The sequence below is a fragment of the Durio zibethinus genome, chromosome 15 (assembly GCF_047325235.1).
Source record: "Durio zibethinus cultivar Kanyao isolate XHJ-2024 chromosome 15, ASM4732523v1, whole genome shotgun sequence".
NCBI lineage: Eukaryota > Viridiplantae > Streptophyta > Magnoliopsida > Malvales > Malvaceae > Durio > Durio zibethinus.
The window spans coordinates 19,536,660-19,558,990 of NC_143176.1; the positions used below are offsets into that span (position 1 = coordinate 19,536,660).

Below are 22,331 nucleotides of genomic sequence, written 5' to 3' on the forward strand. Positions count from 1 at the left end.
ATATAAATTTGTTATTTTTTAAAATTTATAAAGGTATTTATGTTATTCATTTCTAACACTTTTAGATTTAAATTTAAATAACTAACCAATAAAAGCTATATATTTAATGATAAGTAATTTTTATTAAATAAATAAAAAATATTATAAATTTAAAGATAAATTTATTATTTCTTAAAATTCATAAGAATAAATATGTCGTTCACTTTTAATATTTTTAAAATTCAAACTTTTAGAATATATAAATATATATATATATATATTCAAGTTTTTCGAGTGTACTCACCAAAGCATACCATAATTTTTGTGAGAATTGGTGATATATGGTGCTTTCATCGAGTCAGCTTATCCCGATTGCATATCCATGTTTGAATTTTTTGTTTGTAAATGTGACTAAGAGGGTCTATATTTATGTCCCTGGTTTGTTCTTTTCTGTCAGAACTAATGTGTAGGAATCTTCCACACCATATTTATTTTTTAAAAGAATTTTATCACTTTATTTAAATAAATTCATATATTTTTATTGTATTTAAATAAACTTTTATTTTTGGATTTGTATTCTCATATATCTTTATTTCAAACAGAAGATTTATTTGTGTTAAAGTTTATTTAGGTATAAATTAAAAAATAAGTGTTTATTTAGATACAAATTAAAATTTAAAAAATTATTTGAATGCAAAATAAAAATGAAAGGTATATTTGAGTGCAATAAAAATATAAATTTATTTAAATAAAATGATAAAGCTTAAGAATTTTTTTTTATTGTTTTAGACTCCTTCAATCTATTAAGTTGTCAACCGATCCTTGATGAATCTCAATTAACTTGAGAGAAAACAGAGTGTTGAGTACGAGAGTAGCAAAGTTTCATCACCATTATGATCTAGGTTTCAAAGCTTTAACATCATACGGTATGAAGCTTGGTTTTCCTGTTTATAATGAAGCCTTTTCATGCTATGTTAAGGCTGTTTAAAAGCGTGATTACCTATGCTTGGCATTTTAATTTGAAGTTGGTTTACGCGCAAAGCAAAGAACCATAATTGCTTTACGTGTTTGAACTTCAAATTCTGCATCATGCGGACTTTTGTTGGAACTTTGCTGGCATCTCGTATATTTATTTAATCATTTAAAAAATGGCAGCATCACGCCCCTTTTTTTTTTTCTTTCTATCAAAGATGATACACTTTTGATTGAAAGAGTTCTACCAATTCCAACAATTTTTCTTTTTGATTTGAAAATAGTTTGAATTGGAGCCTTTCGATTTCTATATCGAAAATAGACTTACAAAGTTGTTCCAACTTATTGATTTCCATTAACTAACCTTAGATTCTTGGCCCTGAAAAGTGGATGCTTTTCGAGCTCCTTCCGGAATCAAACCTGAAAATCCAAAACCTGAACCAAGCCCCAAGTCCAATTTGCTTCAGTTCAAAATTTTTTCAGATTCCATATTGGAAACCCATCATTTCAAATTGAATTGCAATGAGCAATAATGGTATGATGAACAATGTAAAATTGAAAATCCTTGGTCTAAAATGAAATCTAAATTGGCAACTGAAACTAAAATCTGACTCAAATTGACATGCAATATTTTGCACAACTCAATCATTTTGTAAATTGCTCTCCCTTCATTATGTCTCTAAAATTGAATATTTGTGTTCAAAAATTAAATTTCTAATTAACCCCGGAATTTCATCATAAAATATACTTCCCTAAAGCTGAATTCAGTAATTTACCGAACGTAGGATGCAAGGGAATACAATTTGAACCTGAAATTGTGTTCTTGCACTATAATCTGGAAAACCTCTCATCAATTTCATTATCTTGAATTCAGTCAAACATATTGGGAATTCAGTCAAACATATTGGGAAGGGGTCTCACAGCCATAAATGCATCCACCATCTGGGAGAAGAAGAGTTCACTATCAGTTCTTGATCTTGATGATTGAATTAGTTGGGATTAGAAGATCCATATATCAAGGGAGTAATCCTTACTGAGCAATGCAAGAATCTTACCTCATCAGTTACTGCTGCTCGAGCCCTGCGGTGTCTTTCTACTAGTTCAGTTAAAACTTCAATAAGTCGCTTTTTCACCTCACCTGTAAGCATGCGTCCCGCACCATACTCCTAGTAGATGATGAACAAGTATTTATTTATTTTTTCACAAAAATTTAAAACATGCAATATTAATGCATTAAAAGCAGCAAAGATGAGGACAAAATTGGATTATAGGGGTTGAATGCATCGCAAAAGAAAAAGAGAAGCAAAAAAGAAAGAAACTGGCAGTTCAAGCAAGGATCAGACAAAACCATAAAGTACAACAGCAGAAAACTAGATGAAACCACTGAAGGCAGCAAGCTTACCTTCTTTATGTGCTCAAGTTCAGCATCGTCCTCAAGGAAAAAGTTGAGATATTTGATTGGTATATCTACCTGAAACCCAACCAAAAAAAAAAACATTTTACCATTCAGTATTTCAGTTACACCATAGCTACAAAATAAAGAAGAAAGCAAAAATCAAAAGAAGGATACTAAAATGGTAAATCTTATGCAAAGCTAAATCCAAAATGTGTGCCTGAGTAGATGCATCACATGCACACAGACAAACAATAAGTCCACTAATCCTGGCTCCAAAAGAAAGAAGGAAACCAGAATATCAACAGCTTCTGCAAAACTAAACAAGGACCTATATGTTTGTTTGCATGTATGTGCATTTGCTTCTCTATGTGTGAGTGTCTGCATTCTGTGCAGCTAATGAGGAAATCAAATCACCATCCCCTAGTGGTAATAACATTACAAAGGAAACTTCATGTGATACTTAAAAGCTAAGCACAAACTGGAAAGGAAAATTCATCTGATATGTTAGAAAGACAAAGGAACTACCAATTTAATACCTCAAGATTTGCTCCATATTGCCTGTGTTTTTCTATGGATTCTTGACCGCCTGTGAATGCATGTTTGTTTACCTAAAGATAAAATGCAAATTACAGTCTGTAGAGAGATAAATAAGAGCAAGTAATTAAATAGTAATCTAATTGATATTTCTCTTTGCTATAAGCTATCCTCATAATGATCCTCTAGTCACAAAATACATGTAACATGTACAACACCACATGGCTATCACTTATCAGACGGGGCAAAGACCTTATGCCCCTTAAAATTGCTAGAAAATGAATCAAGAAAAAGGAAATTGATACAAGTCAAGAAAATAGAGTGCAGAATTTGCAATACAGCAGCAATAATAAAGCAAGAACAGGTACAGGAAATCTAACGGATTTATAGATGTTGGTAATATGCCCTAAGACCAATCGGATTGGCTACAGAATACATGTCGTATTATGCATTTATATTATTATCATTGTATACACATAATTAATATTACTTACTTCTTATAGATAAAGTCCTTAGAATAAATATACTTTGCAAGGGAAATACAGTGAGATTGTAATTATGAGATCGCATTAAAGCATTATTCCTAAATTATTCCTAGTCAATGCTTTGTCAAGAAAGAACATTAATAAAAGCTATTAAGACCAACACATGGTTATACTCTTACTTATGAAGCAAGCAATCGATCTCACAAGTTGAAGTTTGAATAAACTTGAGCTAACATATGGGTGTCTGTTGCAAAACAAATTCATTGAACATGACCTGAGACAAGAATACTATATGGTATTTCACGTAGTGTCTATAGCTACATTCTCATGTGATGGTTAAAGTCTATGGCTACATTCTCATGTGATGGTTGTATAAGTGATCTTTTGACTTGAGAATACTTATGATCTTATATGATAAGTGTTATACTTTGACTATACTTTATCTATAGTTCTAACCAAGAACGCTCTAGTCAAGTGTAATTGGGTATAACATGAGGCATATGAAGATGCAAGAAATAATCAAGATAGGATTCATCACCCTGTGTGACCAAAAGAGTATCTCAATTAGTCTTGATTGAATTAACTCAAGAAATTTTTAGCCAAAGTGAAATAAGAGTTTAGAATTATTCTAAAGCTTATTTGCAAGTTAATGTCAATGACAAGACTTAACATGATTGAACAAAAAATTTGAGTAGAAACTAAACCATACTTGATGTTCAAGCTGATATCCTTAGTGATGAAAGGATATTAATTATACATCAAGACCATATATGAATAGGTTGTCAAGCCATATTGACTTTCTTTAGTAATTGGAGGTCATGACAATGTAGCTAGCATTGATCATAATTCATAAACATTAGATTGGCTAATTATATAATTGATGATGAAGTCAAAAGGCTTGATTCATCTAAATCTGAATATAAGGATTACAATACTTATGTTTATTGCCAGCATGCTAAGAAATGTAATGGGTCACATACAATAAGACATGTTGTGCAAGATTAAAATTGGGATAAATTAAGTTGGACTTAATATATTGGGTTAAAATCTAATATAGAGAAACATACAAAAGTCCAATACTAAATGGTACATTGTATAGCCGGCCAAGTAAGTAACCCTATTGAGAATAGGACTTGGTCAAGGGGTTATTCTATTGAGAATAAAATTAAGCATGAGGAAACCCTAATACCCTAGGGTTTTGACTTACCCCTTGTCTTTACATAAGGAACTTAAGCCGCCCGTCTCTTTTAGCATTCTAAAAGAATAGACATCTCATGCGTTGAGAATAATTAAGAGAAAACACAAAGAGGGCAATCGACTAATCTCACTGGCTAGAGAATTTCGTTTTGTTCTTCCCATCCCTTGGAAAAGTTTCTTTCACCTTGTTCGTGTGGATTACCATTAGAGGCTGAACGTTTGGACAGCTCTAGGCTTGCTAAAACAAATTCGGTGAACTCTAGATTGGTGCAAAGTGAAGTCGAAACTAGAGTTAATATACTATTAGCCAAAACTAATTGTTCTGTTTGTATGATCTTGTTGATTGATCTTGGCTTTAGGGAGTTGAAAAATTTTAAAATTCCACAGCTAATACTCTGTATATTGATACACAATTCCCTTCAATAGATCCAACATGCTAATCTGAAAGAACTACATCAGACTCAACAGCATTTAGATTGACATTTGATTGACAATCTTCCAACAAGTGCTTAAGAATAGAATGAGCAATAATATTCTACCAACTTTTAGATCATAAAAAATGATTAATCTTAATGAATCACGAGGGCATAGAAAGCCTTGGAATATATCTATGACGCACAAGATGAATCTACTTAAACACAATGAGAATTAACTAAACTCCCCATCACAACAAATTTTTAAGGTCTTTCCATTACACTAGAAAAAGGCAGCAGGTCAAACATATACCATGGTGTCTAGAAAGTTAGAAAGTAGCCCAACAGAATGAAGAGGAATTTCATAAACAAACCTTGTTCTTGATGTCCTTTGCAGAATCAGTCACGTAAATCGCAGAATTTGGATCACTAGCTGACATTTTCCCCGTCTCTCCCTGCAATTATGCAAGTGTAGATATATAATGGCTAATGTTACCACTAAAGAGTAATTACAAATGTATAAATCTATACAAACAGAAATGTAGCATATTTTGGATTGAACATGGCATCACATTTAACATTCCACGGCCTAAATTCATGTCTGAGGCATCTCACATAAATGACATTTGAAGCCAATGAAATGATGAACTAAAAGAACATAATGGTAGTGTGCAGACAAATGTTCCAGTATAAACCTAGCAAAAAAAAAACACTGCCATGTGCTCATAGAATTAAAACATAAACTTTTGTGACAGTAAACGCAATGCCATCATGTAGAGAATAACATGCAATTTTTAAGCTCTCAACCTCAAATGAAATGTCAAGAAACAACTAATTAAATGAAGGAGCTCAGAGTAAAACAATAAGTCCATGATTGCTTTATAAATTCATATAAAGAAGCTACAGTAAATACATCTTTTGCTTTAAATTGCACAATAACTGAACAACCCTTAAAAATATATGAACTATTTAGAAGATCAATGACAAATAGAAAAAAGGAAAAGGAAAAATAAAAGAAATTTAAACCAAAATAGAGGGGCACAATATCAAACTTTGCCCACATATATGCAACAGACCTTGTTTGCAAACTTGTGGGCTCTATTGTTTAAACTTTATCTTACAAGAAATAATCCAGTTGCTGTGGCTTGTCAATAGTAGATCTTTATCCAGAAAACATAACAATATCTCATGCATAATAATGCTACTATGCCCACACAGAATACCTGGAGAGCAGGGAAGAACAATGATTCAATCAATGCAGGCTTGTGATACCCTATCCGAGGAGCAACATCCCGTGTCATTCTGAAATATGGATCCTGAGCACATCAACAAGTATAAACAATAAAAAAATTTCAGAAATAGACCTGCATACAAACAGAGCTATAAAGAAAAACCCCAAGAGAAAGGATTGGAGGGAGAATCATTTAAAATAACCAGGGAAAAACATCAGTTTTTACCATTTATAGACAAATGATTAACTATGTATTTCAATAAATTTTAAAATTACTTTAGGTTAAGGTTTAGTTTAAGTTGCATAGTGACAAGGCTACAAGACCCAACATCTAAAATTACACGAATCTAAACAAAGCACTGAACCTGGTCAATTGCACATGGAATTAGACAACGTAGGTCATCCTTGCCAGAGAATAGATGTGGGAATGATGAGGGAAATGATGGAACAGCCTGCATCAACAGAATATAAGCATAATCATCACCACATAGATATATTTGACACAAATAGGTTGCAAAAAAAACAAAGCAGCTATTTGTTCCATAATTCTTGATGAGTCACATTAGATTTCATTATAAGTTGGTAGTAGCAACATTTTAAAGAAAACAATATATAATTAGGAACAATCTCTGAAGCTCACATCAAAGCAAAAGGAGCAATAAAAGAGCAAAAGATGAAAGAAAACATCATTGTGACCACACAAGTAAAAGTCATCACTAAGCAGTAAATAGTGAAGCAAAGAAATTTACCTGCACGGGTGGAAAGCTAACTTTTCCGATATGATCCTCACCCGTGAACCCAAATATGCCAACAACCTAAACATCAGTGATAAGGAATACAACAACTCAAACAATTAAGACATATATATCAGCAATAAAGAATACAATAACTCAAACAATTAAGACGAAGACTCCTCCACCACAGAGAGAAACGAATAGAAAGAGAGAGAGAGGAGGTGAACAAGCACCTTGTTGTACGTGACACACTTGGCAACCTTGACCATATTCTTATAGAAAGCACTGCAAATTAAAACAAACAAACAAAAAATTTATAATAGCTTCCAAAGGCTACTCCACAACAAAGTTAAAAAGAAATGCTTAAAATTCCTCTGTTTTCTTACCCTCCAACATAATCGAAGTCTGAGAATATGAATGTCTTTGATATATCAAAACCACAAGCAATAATGTCTTTAGCGTTCTCGCGGGCAAGTCTTTGGCTCTCCTCCACAGAAAGGTTTTTCCACATGCACTTCTCATCATCAGTCAGTTGTATAACGAGAGGGACCTTGAAGGCATCTTGAAGATATCTGCAAGAAGCATCAAGCATGGAACAACTGATTGATGAAAAATCACAGTTTTTTTTTTTTTTACAATAATTAAGATGCAAATTCCGTTAATTTAAACCAACTGATTCATAAAAAAAAAAAGTTACTTGGTAAACATAAAAGGAATCAAATGGCCCAAATGCAAAGCTTCAGAAGAAGGTCCTCGGCCGGTATACAAATAAAACTTGTCCCCTCGCTCGTAGGCATCCAAAATTTCATTTAAATCCCGATGGGCGAAGAAGACGCCACGGCGGAGGAAGACGTGAGGAGGACGAGAAGTGAGACGTTGGACGCGGTCGACGAAGGATTGATCCAGCCTTTGGCAGCCGAATTTGTCAATGAGCTTGTCGTAATCGATCTTTCCGCCGTCTTTGGCTGACACTTCCCATGGATTTACCACTTGCTCTTCTTCTTGCAGATGGCCCTCTTTCTTCTCCATTGCGGCTTCGCTCTCGCCAGCCAGGAAAGCAAGAAACTGATATTTTACTGTACTAGGTTATGGAGACGGATCAAACTGACTGACAATTTTTTTTATTTTTTTAATAAAATTGACAAATAATGTTACTGTGTGAAAATAAGAGTAACTAGCTAACCAGATGAATTGACAGAATTGCCACTTAAAATTTATGAATTGAAATGAGTTTAGTGTATAATATTTTTTTTTCGGTTTGGTATACAGTGGGAAAATAAATTTAAAGTTAAATTAAAAATAAAAATAAATAAATACATATAATTGGAATCGCTGTTTGGTTACGAGTATAAACGTCGCCGCACCTTGCGCTTGTGTCCAAACAGCCTGTCTCAAATCTGCTTATCCAATCACCCATTCCACCGTTTTTAACACCAAGTCATCAACTCCGTACTCTTGTCTTGTCTGAGACGTCTCTGACTTACACTCTGACACTTTCAATAAAAACGTCGGAAATGGCGGAGACCGGCAGCGTCACCTGCGGTAGCACCAACCAGAAGATGATCTCAGCCGACGAAGCTCTTCAAATTGTTCTCAGCGTGGCCCAGAAACTGCCACCTCTCACCGTCCTACTTCACCAAGCTCTCGGAAAAGTTTTAGCCCAAGGTATCCGTGCTCCTGACCCCTTGCCTCCTTGTCCAGCTTCAATTAAGGTTTCCCAAAAATCCAAACTTGTTCTATAAAAAAGAATCAATTTTGAAGAGATTAACAGGGTTGTTTAATTATAGTTTGATTGGTATTTTGAGTTGTATAGATTGAATAGGCACTTGAGTATTGGTTAGTTTTTTACTTGAAGGGCAAATGATTGCCTTTTTGAACCACAGTTTTATTAGAAACAATTGGATGTTTTGGTTTGTTACATAAAAGTTGCAGGATTCATCATCTTGGACTTGCTTGCAATTTCTTTGCTTCTTGCATATAAATGGCTTTGCATTTTGCTTTTTCGTTTAGATTTAGGGTGAAAGTTCCTTGGCGGGATACGCAGTGCATAAAAAGACAAGTTAGAAATAGTAGATGAAGCTATATTTCTGTAATAAAGCATCTTCCCTTGTTTTTAAGAACCTAGTTCTTAGAAGAAAATAAGGTTGTTGTATATTTCATAGTTGGGTAGATTTTTAGTGTGAATTATCTGAATATACTAAGAATTTGGTTGCATATATATGATGTCTTGCAGGATGGTTATGCAGTGGTTGCTTCAGATGGCCCTGGAGAGTATCATATAATAACTGAATCAAGAGCTGGAAATGATGGGGTTGATATCACAGTGACTCCTGGAACCGTTGCATATGTGACAACTGGAGGTTAGTCTCTTCGTCCTGTTATTATATGGACACTAAAGAGTCCTATTATTTCTGCAATTTTGAGGACAATTGGCATTCCATGTGCGATAATTTAAGACATCTTTCATAATGCGGCCCTTAATCACTCTTGTTAAGATTAACAAATTCAGGTCTGCAAAAGGAAGCCAATATAAGCAGGTGAAAAACAAGCATGTGTGTAGGATGCATGTGGCTAACCTATATATGTCATTCATCTTGAATTAATCTTCCATTTCATGATGGGGCATATTATTCGTACATGATAAATAAATCTGTCTTAACATAACATTGCTTCTTGAATGGCCAATTGAGTTATTGTCTTTTGCTAAATGAGCAAGCTCTTAAAAATGATCTTAAGCATGATCATGCATTTCATAAAATGAGATTGGCAGCTTCTTCTTATTTTTTGGCATTGTATGGTTTCTTTGAGCCTCAAATATGTTTGAATCATGCCCCTAATGGGTTAAATCATTTAAGCATGGTGTTTTGGGCAGTTCTTTTTCTCAAAATTTGCTCCCTTTTGGACTTTTTTGTTGCCCCTTAGGACCAACACCTGATACTGCTGATGCAGTTGTCCAAGTTGAGGACACTGAACAGGTGAAAGCTCCTTCAGTTGAATCAAAGCATGTAAGGATATTGGTGCAAACTAGCAAAGGTGTTGATATTCATCCGGTGGTATGACATCATTGGTTCCTCTCTCTTAGTGTACTTTCCTCTCCTCTTTGCTTTCTCCTCCTCTCTTTACCTTTTTCTGCTCCCAACCATCATCTGTGATAAAAAAAAATCTTGGTTGTTTTGCCACTCCCTCAAAGTCCTTATTACAACAGCTAAGTCAATGATTCTGAAGATTGAAGTAATATGTTCATAGTCAAAATTTAGTTATTTATAGCCCCCTGGTGGTATTTTAAGGTGTCAAGGTCTCAGTTGGAAAGTACACCTCATTTGAGTTCTCTAAATGTCAGCATGCAGTTGAGGTGGTTCTTAAATTCTAGATCTACCAACTTAGCTTTGTGATTTTGGCCCAAAGGTCTTGGTATGAGTAGTTTATTTAGTTCTATGTGCGGTTAGAAGTAATTTACAGCCATAGTTATTGTTTAAAAACTTTAAATCTTAATTTTTAAACTGAGAGGCCCTTTTGGACATGCTGGCAGCCCTTGCAAACTTTATGGTCTCTTAGCTTGGTGGAGAATATGAATGAAGTTAAACTTCCCTGGCTTCTCACCTTCTATATAAATTGACCTCTTTGTTTATCTATAGTGAAATAAAAATGAAATAAAAAATGGAGAAGAAGCAGAACACTATGCACTTGACTACAATGTCCTGTAGTGTGTAGTTTCTAACGTTTTTCTTTATAATGATTGACTTGATTTTAAGTAACTTTACATTTGCATGCTTTCTTTTCAAAAGCTCAAACAAGCATCTATGTTGCAGGGATGTGACATTCAGAAAGATGCAGTGGTTCTAAAATCTGGAGAAACAATAGGTGCTTCGGAAGTGGGACTACTTGCTAAAGTGGGTGTTACAATGGTGAAGGTACTATATTGCCCACTATTTTGGTTTTAATGACTTTGCATAATCTGAAGGATATGGCTGATTTACAGGTGCAACCTACACCAACAATTGCTGTACTTTCTACTGGAGATGAACTTTTAGAGCCAACAACAGAGTCCCTAAGTCATGGCCAGGTATTGTGGGGCTGTCTCAGAAGTTCAATGTGCATAATGTGGATTATTGTTTCGAAGCTTTCAGCTTCTCTATACTAAATTTATTCAAGGTTGAATTCTCAGAAGGATTTAGGGAAGGTTATGGCTCTTCCCCGAGCACCTCCCCTACCCCAAAAGGGGGAAAGAAAGAAGAAAAGAAAAACTGAATCAGAAGGAGGGCCTGTATGATTGGAATTAGTAGAAAATTTATTCTTGGCAGAAAGGTTGGAGTTGGAGAGTTTGAGGATGTTGAGACTTGAGATATTGCAACTATGGTGATAGTGAGATTATACATAACTACATGGGATGCTAGTGAGGTACCTTGAAAACAAGCCTTCGAGACTTGAGTATGCTAGTTGTCATACCTTACTCTGCAGTTATCTTAAGAGTAGTCTTTATTTGATAAAAATGGTTTTTACATGGACCATATTTACAAAATCTGCGAGCAATAACGATCATTCTCTGTCTTTGTTGCTCTCTTCATCTCTTCCTATTACCGTTTTTTGTAGATTTCCCCCAGCCCATATTTTGATGGATGGGCTTCTTTTTCCTGCACAAAACCTACCATGTTACATGAATTGTCCTTTGAGATATCATCTAGGTTGCCTGATGTCTTGTGCAGATTAGGGATTCCAACCGTGCTATGTTATTGGCAGCTGCAACGCAGCAATAATGCACAGTGCTTGACCTTGGTATTGTTGGAGATGATAAAGAAGAACTTGAGAGGGTCTTGGATAGTGCTTTTTCTTCTGGGATTAATATTCTTCTGACTTCTGGAGGTGTTTCCATGGGAGATAAGGATTTTGTGAAGCCACTGCTTGAAAAGAAAGGGACAGTGCACGTCAACAAGGTCATTTTCCAGATAGATTTCTTTGTGAGAAAATTTGCTTTTGAATAATTAGGCCAACACGTGCAAACTGTGTCTAGGAGCTTTAAATTTTTGTATGATATCCTGAGCATCATGAAGTAGACATCTATGTTAACTTTGTTTGCTCTACAGGTATGCACGAAACCAGGGAAACCATTGACATTTGCAGAGATATATTTAAATCGGGCAGAGAATGAACCAGTGAACAAAGTTCTTGCGTTTGGTTTACCTGGAAATCCAGATAGCTGTCTAATTTGTTTCCATCTCTTTGTGGTCCCTACCATTCGTCACCTAGCAGGATGGGCAAATCCACATCTTGTGAGGTTGCTGAAACTCCCAGTAAAATTTTCAATTTCTGTTACCTGTTTCTGTTGCTGTCTGTTCATTGTTAAATTTAAATATAGTGTAAAACAGATTTAATTTGTGACCATCATGTTTTCCTTCTGTTTGTTATACAGAGTGCAAGCTTGACTTCAACAACTGATAAAGACAGATCCAGGCCGGCCAGAATTTCATCATGCCACTATCGGATGGGAGGTTAATGATGGATCAGTCAATCCTGGGTAACTTTAGTGTTATTGTTTTCTTGATCACAGGTCTCTTCGTTGTTCAGTTAGATCCTTCTTGGACCTGATTTACTCTTTAAATGTCATGGTTTTTGGTGTTTATTCTACCCTGAACACTATAATAATTGTGTTGAGAGGCACTGAGCGATGCTGCTTTGTCATCAGATTCAGGTTCTAGTACTACACGACATAAAAGTGCATTGAATGAAATAACCATAGATGGATCTCAGGATGCTCAGTTCAAAGTAGCTGTTCTTACAGTGAGTGATACTGTTGCATCAGGTGCGGGGCCTGATCAAAGGTATGTTATATAGCATATTACTTCTTCAAATATTGAATCATTTCCTGGGTTAAGTTCCTTATGAATTTCCTATAGAGGAATGTGTAGCATCTCAAGATATCCCTTTTTTACCAATTGAAAGCACCTGATTCCAAAGGCTACAACCATTGACATGGAAAACTTGAATTAGGATAATTTTTAAATAATTTTCTTTTAGGATATTTGACTATAAATCTTTTGCTTCTTGCAAGTTGTTCACTTAAATGTCATCTGTTTGAAATTAAATGTGATGGTAGGGATATGGCCGGGTGCATTTTGGGTGTGTTTCTAATACTCTTCCTCAGTTACATATTTTGAGGGGCATATCACCCCTAACCACAACTCATCCACTGATTCTTTAACATCTAATCCTTCTACCCCCATGATCATTTTATGGTGGAGAGTGAGATTATGAAGGTTTCTTGTTCAACCGAAAGCATCCAGGTACACCACTTTGTTCTAGTTTGTCAAAATGTTCACTTTATGGATGCTAAAGTGATCATGCAGAGTTGATGTTCCACTGTGTTCAAGTTAGATATGAAATGGATGAAAGCTCTGCTACAATATAGAGCCAAATGTTTATTTGGTATTGATCATGTACATCCCTGGCTAAGTTTATCTTGTGACTTTTCTTTTCTAACAATGGTTTTCAAAGGGTAATGGATTAATCAGGCTTCCAGTTTAAACGCATCTAGATACACCTTTGAATAATTGTTTCATAAAGGTCACAAAATTGATGCTAAAGAAAACGAGCAAAGTTGATATTTTCCCATGACAAAGTGAGACTTGGGAATACTGAATGCTTTGCAGCAACATTTGGAAACAGAAGTAGTACATTTTGCATGAAGAGATTTTGCATTTTAAGTCTTAGTTTTTTAGGTACTGTTTCTTCTGTAATTTTCTTCTATCTTTTTCTTGGGTGCATTTCACTAATTTGACCTTAACCTAACCATCAATGTCTTAGCAATTTCACCCTTCCCTTTAATGGTTCTATCTATTGATCTCAGACCAGAAACGTTCAAAATGCTGCAATTGCAAGTTGTCTAAATTGGTAAAATGACCCATTATCTATATATAATTTAACTGATTCTTAACAATCATTGCAAGTCACTTGGTTGAAAATAGGTAGTTGCTCCCACCACCCGTTTCCATCATTTTCTGCTTTCTAATGCTTTGTTCTGTGAATATCTTCTAGAAGGTTTTTCTTCCTTCGTACTTGTTCATCTAAACTTTTTATAAGAAATTGTAGAATGATTATGAAATTGAAGTGGTCCTAGGGCAGTGTCCGTTCTAAATTCCTCATCTGAACAGTTAGGAGGAGCAAAGGTAGTTGCTACAGATGTGGTTTCGGGGAAAGATCAAGGAAGTTTTGCAGAAATGGAGTGATATCGACAAAATGGATCTTATCCTTACACTTGGTGGGTTTCTTGTCCTCGCCATCCTCCTTTTTCTTCATTCGATATAGACATTTCCTTTTTGGTTTTATTTATTTTCAGCCCTTTCTCAAAGTTGTATTATCTTCATTAAGGTGGCACTGGCTTCACCCCAAGAGATGTGACCCCTGAAGCAACCAAAGAGCTGATTGAAAAAGAAACACCTGGTCTTCTGTATGTCATGATGCAAGCTTTTAAAGGTAATAAACTGCATAAAATTAGTTTAGAACTCTTTTTTTTCTTTTCTTTTTCTTCTACATAATCATTTTTATGAGAGATGGTTTGCCTGTTGACTTTATTTTATAATGACTCGGCCTTGTAAGTGGAACTGTCCATGGGCTGGGCCCGGCTTATTTCTAATATTAGCAACATTTTATGCTTTCCCAGGTCCAGCTTAGCTTGATGTGCAGTCTATACCAAATAAATGAAGCTAAAGCAGCTCCTATAAACCTACATACCAACATCCATAAGAATATGTGGTGGATCTAGCTGAAAGATCGAAATTGACATACCCATTTAAGACCGAAAATGTATACAAATTAAATCAAGCAAATCTATCTTAAAAAAAAAGGCCTCAAAATTCATGATGAGAGACGAAGGCTAGTGGAATAGAAACTTCCTTGTCATTCATGCAAATGAACACAACCATCTGACAAGCTTGCAGGCTTGAGCGGATATGCCAGGCCATGGACAACTTTATTTGCAAGTTGCTGATATGGAATTACCCCTTATAATATCTTATGACAATTTGTCAATTTTCAGGGTATGGCATTATTTATTGCCCAATAGATTCTCAATTCCTACATGTAATTTGTTGTTTCTTAAGTATCCCAATGAGTTGACCGTAGTTTATGTCTTAAGAGGTTTCATGAAAGGCTTAATATGCAGGAAAACTCTTATTTACAGTTGGTTGTAATATTATAATTTGTATATTTATATTTGTATCTCTAGAATTAAGTATTTATATCCCTAAAATTAAGGACAAAAAATTAAGATAGACAATCTCTCAATTATAAGATTAGTTTTTTTAGGAAGATTTAGTTTCCTAGTTTAACCTTTAGTTAGTTGTATATAAACCTAAGGTTATTGTATATTTCTTAATGAGCAGTTTTTCAATATATATTCAGTTTTTCTTTACTTTTTCACAGATTTATTTTTTAGTTTTTTCACATGGTATCAGAGCTTTAGGCTTTTCTTGAAAAATAAAATTTTTAGCATTCATTGCTGACTTCTATTTTAAGCTTTCATTGTCGAACCCTGTTTAGGCCTTCATTGCCAACCCTTTCAAAGAAATATATCATTACCACCCAATTTGAGAAATTGTCAATTAAAAAAATCACTGGAGTACTACAGATATCTTGAAAACAATGAGAGTTTGACAGGGAAGAGATTGAAAAGTTGAGAAACTTATTGAAAATCCTTGAAAAATTTACTGTGGTATTTTTCTTGGGTAAAGTTTCTAGTTCAAGTAAAGCTTTTGGTTCTCATGGATTATATGTCTCGGTTAAGCTTATTACAAGTTCTTGGGTCATTGACTCAGGAGTTACAGACCATATGACACATTTCTCACAGAAGTTTAGTACATATATCATGTGTCCTAGTAATAAGAAAATTATTGTTGCATTTGGTTCACTTACTACAGTGACAGGATTAGGAAATGTTCAAGTTAATCCCTCATTTATTTTAAAAATTATTCTTCATATTCATAGATTGTCTACTAATATGATATTTATACAAAAACTTACCAAAAAATATGAATTGCAAAGTGACTTTTTATCTCTCTTATTATGAATTTCAAGACCAGAGTTCGAAAAAGATAATTGGACTTGCTAAGGAGAAGGATGGACTATATTATCTTAAGACATAAAATAACACAAGTAATATCAAGAATAGTTTACCTTTGTCATTTCTTTATGAAAAATCTTTCAATAAAGATAAAATTTGGCGTTATTATTTTCGTCTTGGACATCTTTTTTTTGAAACTTTAAGAATCATGTTTTTTTTTTATTTGAAGGATTAAATGTCGAAGATTTCATTGTGATGTTTGTGAACTTGCAAAGCATAGATGTGTCTTTTTCAATTAGTAACAAAAAAGTTATACTTTCTTTTACTTGATTCATAGTGACATTTTGGGTCTCTCTATAATTCTTAATATTTCTAGTGCAAGATGGTTTGTTTTATTCATAAATGATAGTACCAGGGTCTCTTGAATTTTTTTACTTAAATTCAAATCAGATGTGAATAGTGTGTTTTTAAGCTTTCAAAATATGATCCAAAATCAATTTGAAATGAGAATCAAGAGATTTAGGTCTGATAATGCAAGAGACTACTTCAATCAAAGTTTATCCACCTATTTTCAAAAAGAAGAGATTATTTATGAGTCATCTTGTGTTAATACTTCACAGCAGAATGGAGTGTCAAAGAGAAAAAATAGTCATTTACTAGCCATAACCCGAGCTTTTTTTTTTCAAGTAAATGTACCTAAATCTTATTGAGGGGAAGCTGTTTTCACTGTCACACACATTATAAATAGGTTAAGTGCAAAGGTTTTGGGATTTAAAACTCCTATGAAACTACTCTCATAATTTTATCACAACCTTAATACCACAAATAATCTCACACTTAAGATATTTAGTTGTAAATCATTTATTCATGTTCACAGTCATAATAGGGGAAAGTTAGATCCAAGAACGATTAAGTGTATTTTTGTGGGGTATTTTTCAACTCAAAAAAAGATATAAGTGTTATCATTCTCTTATCAAAAAATTTTATGTGTCTGTAGATGTCATTTTTTAAGAAAGTAAATCATTTTTTACCTAACCTTATCTTCAGGGGAAGACTTCATTCATGAAAGATAAGGATAAAGACTTATTTTTGCTTAATTTGTCTCATTCTTCAACATTTACACCCATTAATTCTTTTAAGTGGAAATTTGATTCTGCTGAGCTCAAGTTAAACACTGAATTTAAATCTGAACCTATTCCAAATATAGAAGATGTGACAAAAGATAATATTGTTCTTGATTCTATGAAGGAATTACAGGTGTACTCAAGAAAGAAAGCTCTAGATCCTGAATCAGTGTCAGTCTAAGAATCTGATCTTAACTCTGAAAATAAGATAACTATAGTTTTTTATTTTATTTCTCAAAATGAGCATGAATCTCTTAAAATTATAACTAGTGATTATGATCTGTCTATTGTCATTAGAAAAAGAATCAGAGAATGTACTAAGCATCCATTAACCCAATCTTTAATTTTGTGTCATTTGAAAAATTTTCATCATCCCACAAAAATTTTCTTATGAGCCTAAACTCTATTTCTGTTTCAACTACATTATCCGAGGCATTATCCAGTGAGAAATAGAGGCAAGCCATGAAAATAAAAATGGATGTCTTAGAGAAAAATCAAACATGAGAACTGGTAGAGTTACCTAAAGAAAAAAATTCAGTGAGAGTGTAAATAGATTTTTACTGTAAAATACAAAGATGATGGTACTGTTGAAAGGTATAAAGCCAGGTTAGTGGCTAAGGGCTACACTCAAACCTATGGAATAGATTATCAATAAACCTTTGTTCCAGTTACCAAGATGAATACAGTTAGAATTTTGTTATCATTAGTTGCAAATTACAATTGGTAGCTTCAACAATTTGATATAAAGTATGTTTTTCTACATGGTGATTTGGAAGAAAAAATATATATAAAGATTCCACCGAAATTTGAAGGTCATCTAGAAGCAAACAAAGTATGCAGGCTGAAAAAAGCTTTATATGACCTTAAATAGTCTCTTAGAATTTAGTTCAAGAGATTTGTTAAAGTGATGCTAGTAATGAGATATAATCAAAGTCAAAGAGATCACACATTGTTTATTAAGTACTTTGATTCAGGGAGAGTTACAGTTCTATTAGTGTATGTTGATGATATAATTGTAATTGAAGATGATGAAAAAGAGAGAGAATCTCTAAAACAGTGTTTGGCTAGAGAATTTAAGATAAAAGAGCTAAGGGAATTGAAGTATTTTCTAAGAATTGAAGTAGCTCACTCATGGCATAGTATCTTCATCTCACAATAAAAATATATGATGGATCTTCTGAAGGAAATTGAAAAGCTCGCATGTAAACTTACAAATATCCCTATAGATCATAATCATAAAATTAGAGAAGCTAATGAAGAGGTTGTTGTAAATAGAGAGATGTACCAAAGATTAATTGGAAGATTCATTTATCTCTCACATACTAAACCTAATATAGCATATGTTGTGAATGTAGTAAGTCAATTTATGCATAGTCCTAAAGAAGTACACCTACAGATTGTCTATCGTATATTGCACTATTTGAAGGCCAATCCTGAGAGAGGTATCTTATTAAAAAAAATTTAGGGTTAGTTCTAGAAGTATATACAGATGCTGATTATACAGGTTCAGTAACTGATAGAAGATTCACCTCAGGTTATTGTATTTTTTTAGGTAGTAATCTTATGACTTGGAGGAGTAAAAAATAAAATGTAGTGACAAGATCAAGTGCTAAAGCAGAGTTCAGAGCAATGGTTCAAGAAATTTGTGAACTATTATGGTTAAAGATTATCCTAAAAGACTTGAAGATCAAGTGGGATAGACCAATGAGACTACTGTGATAACAAGTCTGCAACAAGCATTGCACACAATCTTGTGTAATATGACAGAACAAAATACATTAAAGTAGACTGATATTTTCATAAAGGAAAAATTAGACAGTGGGTTGATTTGGCACTTTATGTATCAACCAAGGGTCAACTTGCAGATGTGTTGACTAAAGGTCTTAGCAGTGCAATATTTCAAGAAATTATTTTCAAACTGGGAATGAAAAACACCTATTCACCAGCTTAAGGGGGAGTGTAGGAAAACACTTATTTATAGTTAGTTGTAATCTTGTAATTTGTATATTTATATTTGTATCTCTGAAATTAAGTATTTGTATCCCTAAAATTAACGACAAAAAATTATGATAGACAATCTCTCAATTATAGAATTAGTTTTTTTATGGAGATTAAGTTTCCCAATTTAACCCATAGTTAGTTATATATAAACCTAAGGTTTTTGTATATTTCTTAATGAGCAGTTTTTCAATATACATTCAGTTTTTCCTTTGACTTTTTCACACAGATTTATTTCTTAGTTTTTTCACACATACCATTTTTATATTTTCTTTTTGTGACATAAAATGAAGGAATGTTGATTATCTATGCAGTTTTATCATTGTCAAATCTTCAGTTTCTGGGGTATATATGAAGAAACTAACTACAACAAACCCTTGTGTGATGATTTTTTATTTTTCTTGTAATTTGTTCACCATTTTATGCAGAAAATGGTTGATTCAACTCAAATTTTCATGTTGAGGAAGCATATTATTGCATGTATCTAATCTATATTTCTACATGTATACATTACAAACAATGTCATGCAACATTAGTTGTATATGAAAATGTCACTTAAAAACTGACCTCTTTTAACAGTTATGATCAAGGATTCAAATAGCGATTTAAAAGCGGAATAGCGATCGTAAAATAGCGGTAGCATCATCACCTGCCACTGTTATTGGACAAAACACGGTTGTGAAATTCATTCACGATAAAAACGGAGTGTAACAGTCGCAAATAATGGCTTAACAGAGAATAACGGTAATAACGGATCGTTATTGTCGCTATTTCATTTTTCTACATTGATCTAATACACGGATCTAATAATTCGAGAAAAAAAAATTTCAAGTTTCAACCATTCAGCATTTCAACACCCAAATTCAAATCAGCATCAAGTTTTCAATCAACATTCAAGATCAAATAAGGTAAGAAAAGAAAGTTAAATTATTTTTTTTTTATAAAATTTTTGTAAAATGATCTGTTGTGAGAGTTTGAGACTTGAGAAAGACGAATGAGGTGTACTGGGTAAGTGATAATGATAAAAAGATGCGAGAGAAAATGAGAGATGAAAAAAAAAAAAAAAAAAGAAGAAGAAATTTTGCTATGCTCTCAAGCTCAACAACAGAAACAAGAGGGTCAACCTTGGTAAGTTTGAAGTTATAATTGTTATCATTACAGTTAATTACATCTTCTATTTTGCTCCGTCTCACAGAATTTAGATTTAATCTTCGCTTATTTTGGTTTGATAATTGTTTTTGTAACTAATAACTTAGTAGGACTAGGCTCCATTGCTATGCACTCGTGTTGGTTTTGGGTGTGACGCATGGGTATAACTTGTTGATTGCCTTAAGATGCAAGGGTAAAGCATAAAAGGTCCAAAGATGGAATTAGCTATATGAATTTAACTTGATTAAGATTTGACTTTAGGTAATAGAGATGATTGACATGTTGATATGCCTTCACCGTAGACCTAACAATTTAAAACATGACGTTAAACAATATGAAAAAGGTCATAAAGGTTAGATGATTTAAAATTTTAGCAAGAATTATTTATAGGTTTAACTAAAATCAAGTCATGTATTTTATGTTTATGTGTAAACATAAATTATGACACGTAATTTTCGTGTAAAAAATAATACGAATATATGAATTACTAGTGTTTTACATAAATATAGATACAAGAATTGTCATGTCTCACCAAATGTGATTAATTCTTTAATATAAGTTTGCAATTTCATTTTGATGCGCTTAGGGAGAAAGTGAAAACTCAAGCCATATTATGTGAAACTAGGAACTATTATCTGTACTATTCTTTTACGAAACATGTTTATAATGCTATATCATTTATCCGGATCATCAACATGCCCGGAAATCCAAATGCAGTCGCTGAGTGCATGGAGGCTTTGTTGCCTGCCCTTAAGCATGCACTAAAGCAGATAAAGGGTGACAAAAGGGAGAAATATCCCCGGCATGGCCATCACCAACAAGCTACTCCCGTGGATACCGCGCAGCCATCAGTTGGCCTCTCTGCCGGTGGCATTGGAACCCACTTGTTCTTGTTCCCATTAAAGTTGACCACTGCATTGTAGCTTGAGCCCAAGCTCCTTTGGTTTCGGCCTAGCCTGGTTTCGCTTATTGGTCCTCTAGCCCCAAACGCATAAATCAAACAAGCTCTTTAGTTTCATTTCTAAAGAAATTTGATATTACTTAAAATATCTCAAAGAGAAATATATTTTTAATTTTTTTTATCAATATATCATATATGATTTGTGCGCATATGTAATTTTGTATCGTTGTTTGAGTCTCAATAAATTTTATAATGAAAGTTATAAATGTCTAATTAATTTTTAGTAACATATCATCTTTTTGACCTAGTGAAATTAAACTATAGTATAGAAAACAAGAAGGAAAGTATATTAATAATCCCAAAAAAATGTAAAATTATCTTAATTTTATATGAAAGAGAGGCTTACACAAGAACTTCAATGGATTAAAGTCCCCCTTGACCTACTTAACAGCAACAATTCGTAGATGCTTATTATTGAGAAAAAGGAGGAAAAAAAAAGGGTAATATGTTACAAATTTGCAACTGACTTTTAATCCTAACAAATCCAGCTTGAGTAGAATGCATGCCACGCAAAAATGGCAAAGAAATTGCTTGCCAATAGTACCACCTTTTGCCTATCAACCCGTATCATACTAGCACTAATATATTGGATTCTATCAAAATTTTGACATTAAGCATACTTGGATTAGAATAATATTAAAATAGGTGACGTTTTACTTTTTAAGAAGTTTTCATGCTAAACCCATTTTTTTTTTTATTTATAAAAAAAAAAGATTATAAAATGAAAAATCAATTGCAAAGATTTTTGGTTAAGATCATGTTTGTTTAGGATTATTTCATTCCACCAAAAATCTACATATCATCAAACTCAATAGTTAATGGACTATTTGTTGTCACATAAAATATGATCCTATGAATATATAAATGTTTCTGCCTAAGAGACATAAAGTTTACTTTGATTAAAAAAATTAAATAAAAAAAAAAACTCGTCTTATTTTTAGCTAAAAAAACATTTCAAGTAAAAAGCTTTGATTCATAATCTAAACTTCATATCAGGCTTTAGGAGAAGGAACATGCAAATTCTAAATGTGGAAGAGAAATTGCATACTGTATATTAATCTAACAATTTTAATCTGAATAAAACTATTTGATCATTTTTGGTCTTT

At 33.3% G+C, this 22,331-nt stretch overlaps 1 protein-coding gene and 2 pseudogenes across 3 annotated transcripts; 2 read left to right on the forward strand and 1 right to left on the reverse strand.

Moving 5' to 3' along the window:
• Positions 1-1,599: 1,599 nt before the first annotated feature.
• LOC111301225 (tryptophan--tRNA ligase, cytoplasmic) lies at positions 1,600-8,076 on the reverse strand. Of its 2 annotated transcripts, XM_022896741.2 has the most exons (11): positions 7,639-8,076; positions 7,328-7,513; positions 7,175-7,226; positions 6,957-7,022; positions 6,573-6,659; positions 6,200-6,292; positions 5,351-5,431; positions 2,884-2,955; positions 2,354-2,422; positions 2,007-2,117; positions 1,600-1,893 (listed from the first exon to the last, which is right to left on the reverse strand). In XM_022896741.2, the coding sequence occupies exons 1-11, from the start codon at positions 7,968-7,970 to the stop codon at positions 1,843-1,845; spliced, it is 1,200 nt and encodes a 399-aa protein (XP_022752476.2). In that variant the 5' UTR covers positions 7,971-8,076; the 3' UTR covers positions 1,600-1,842. The 2 variants fall into 2 exon arrangements, with proteins under 2 accessions (XP_022752476.2, XP_022752475.2); XM_022896740.2 differs by lacking the exon at positions 6,957-7,022 and having other exon boundaries at positions 7,639-8,072.
• A 322-nt stretch (positions 8,077-8,398) lies between these two features.
• On the forward strand, positions 8,399-14,408 carry LOC111302437 (molybdopterin biosynthesis protein CNX1-like; annotated as a pseudogene). The gene is made up of 11 exons (XR_016328266.1): positions 8,399-8,653; positions 9,175-9,301; positions 9,864-9,994; positions 10,751-10,852; positions 10,921-11,004; positions 11,645-11,872; positions 12,023-12,213; positions 12,349-12,757; positions 13,033-13,219; positions 14,087-14,193; positions 14,304-14,408. The product of XR_016328266.1 is annotated as a molybdopterin biosynthesis protein CNX1-like (transcript).
• Positions 14,409-20,949: 6,541 nt separating this feature from the next.
• Positions 20,950-21,292, forward strand: LOC149514751 (molybdopterin biosynthesis protein CNX1 pseudogene; annotated as a pseudogene).
• The last annotated feature ends 1,039 nt before the right edge of the window (positions 21,293-22,331 follow it).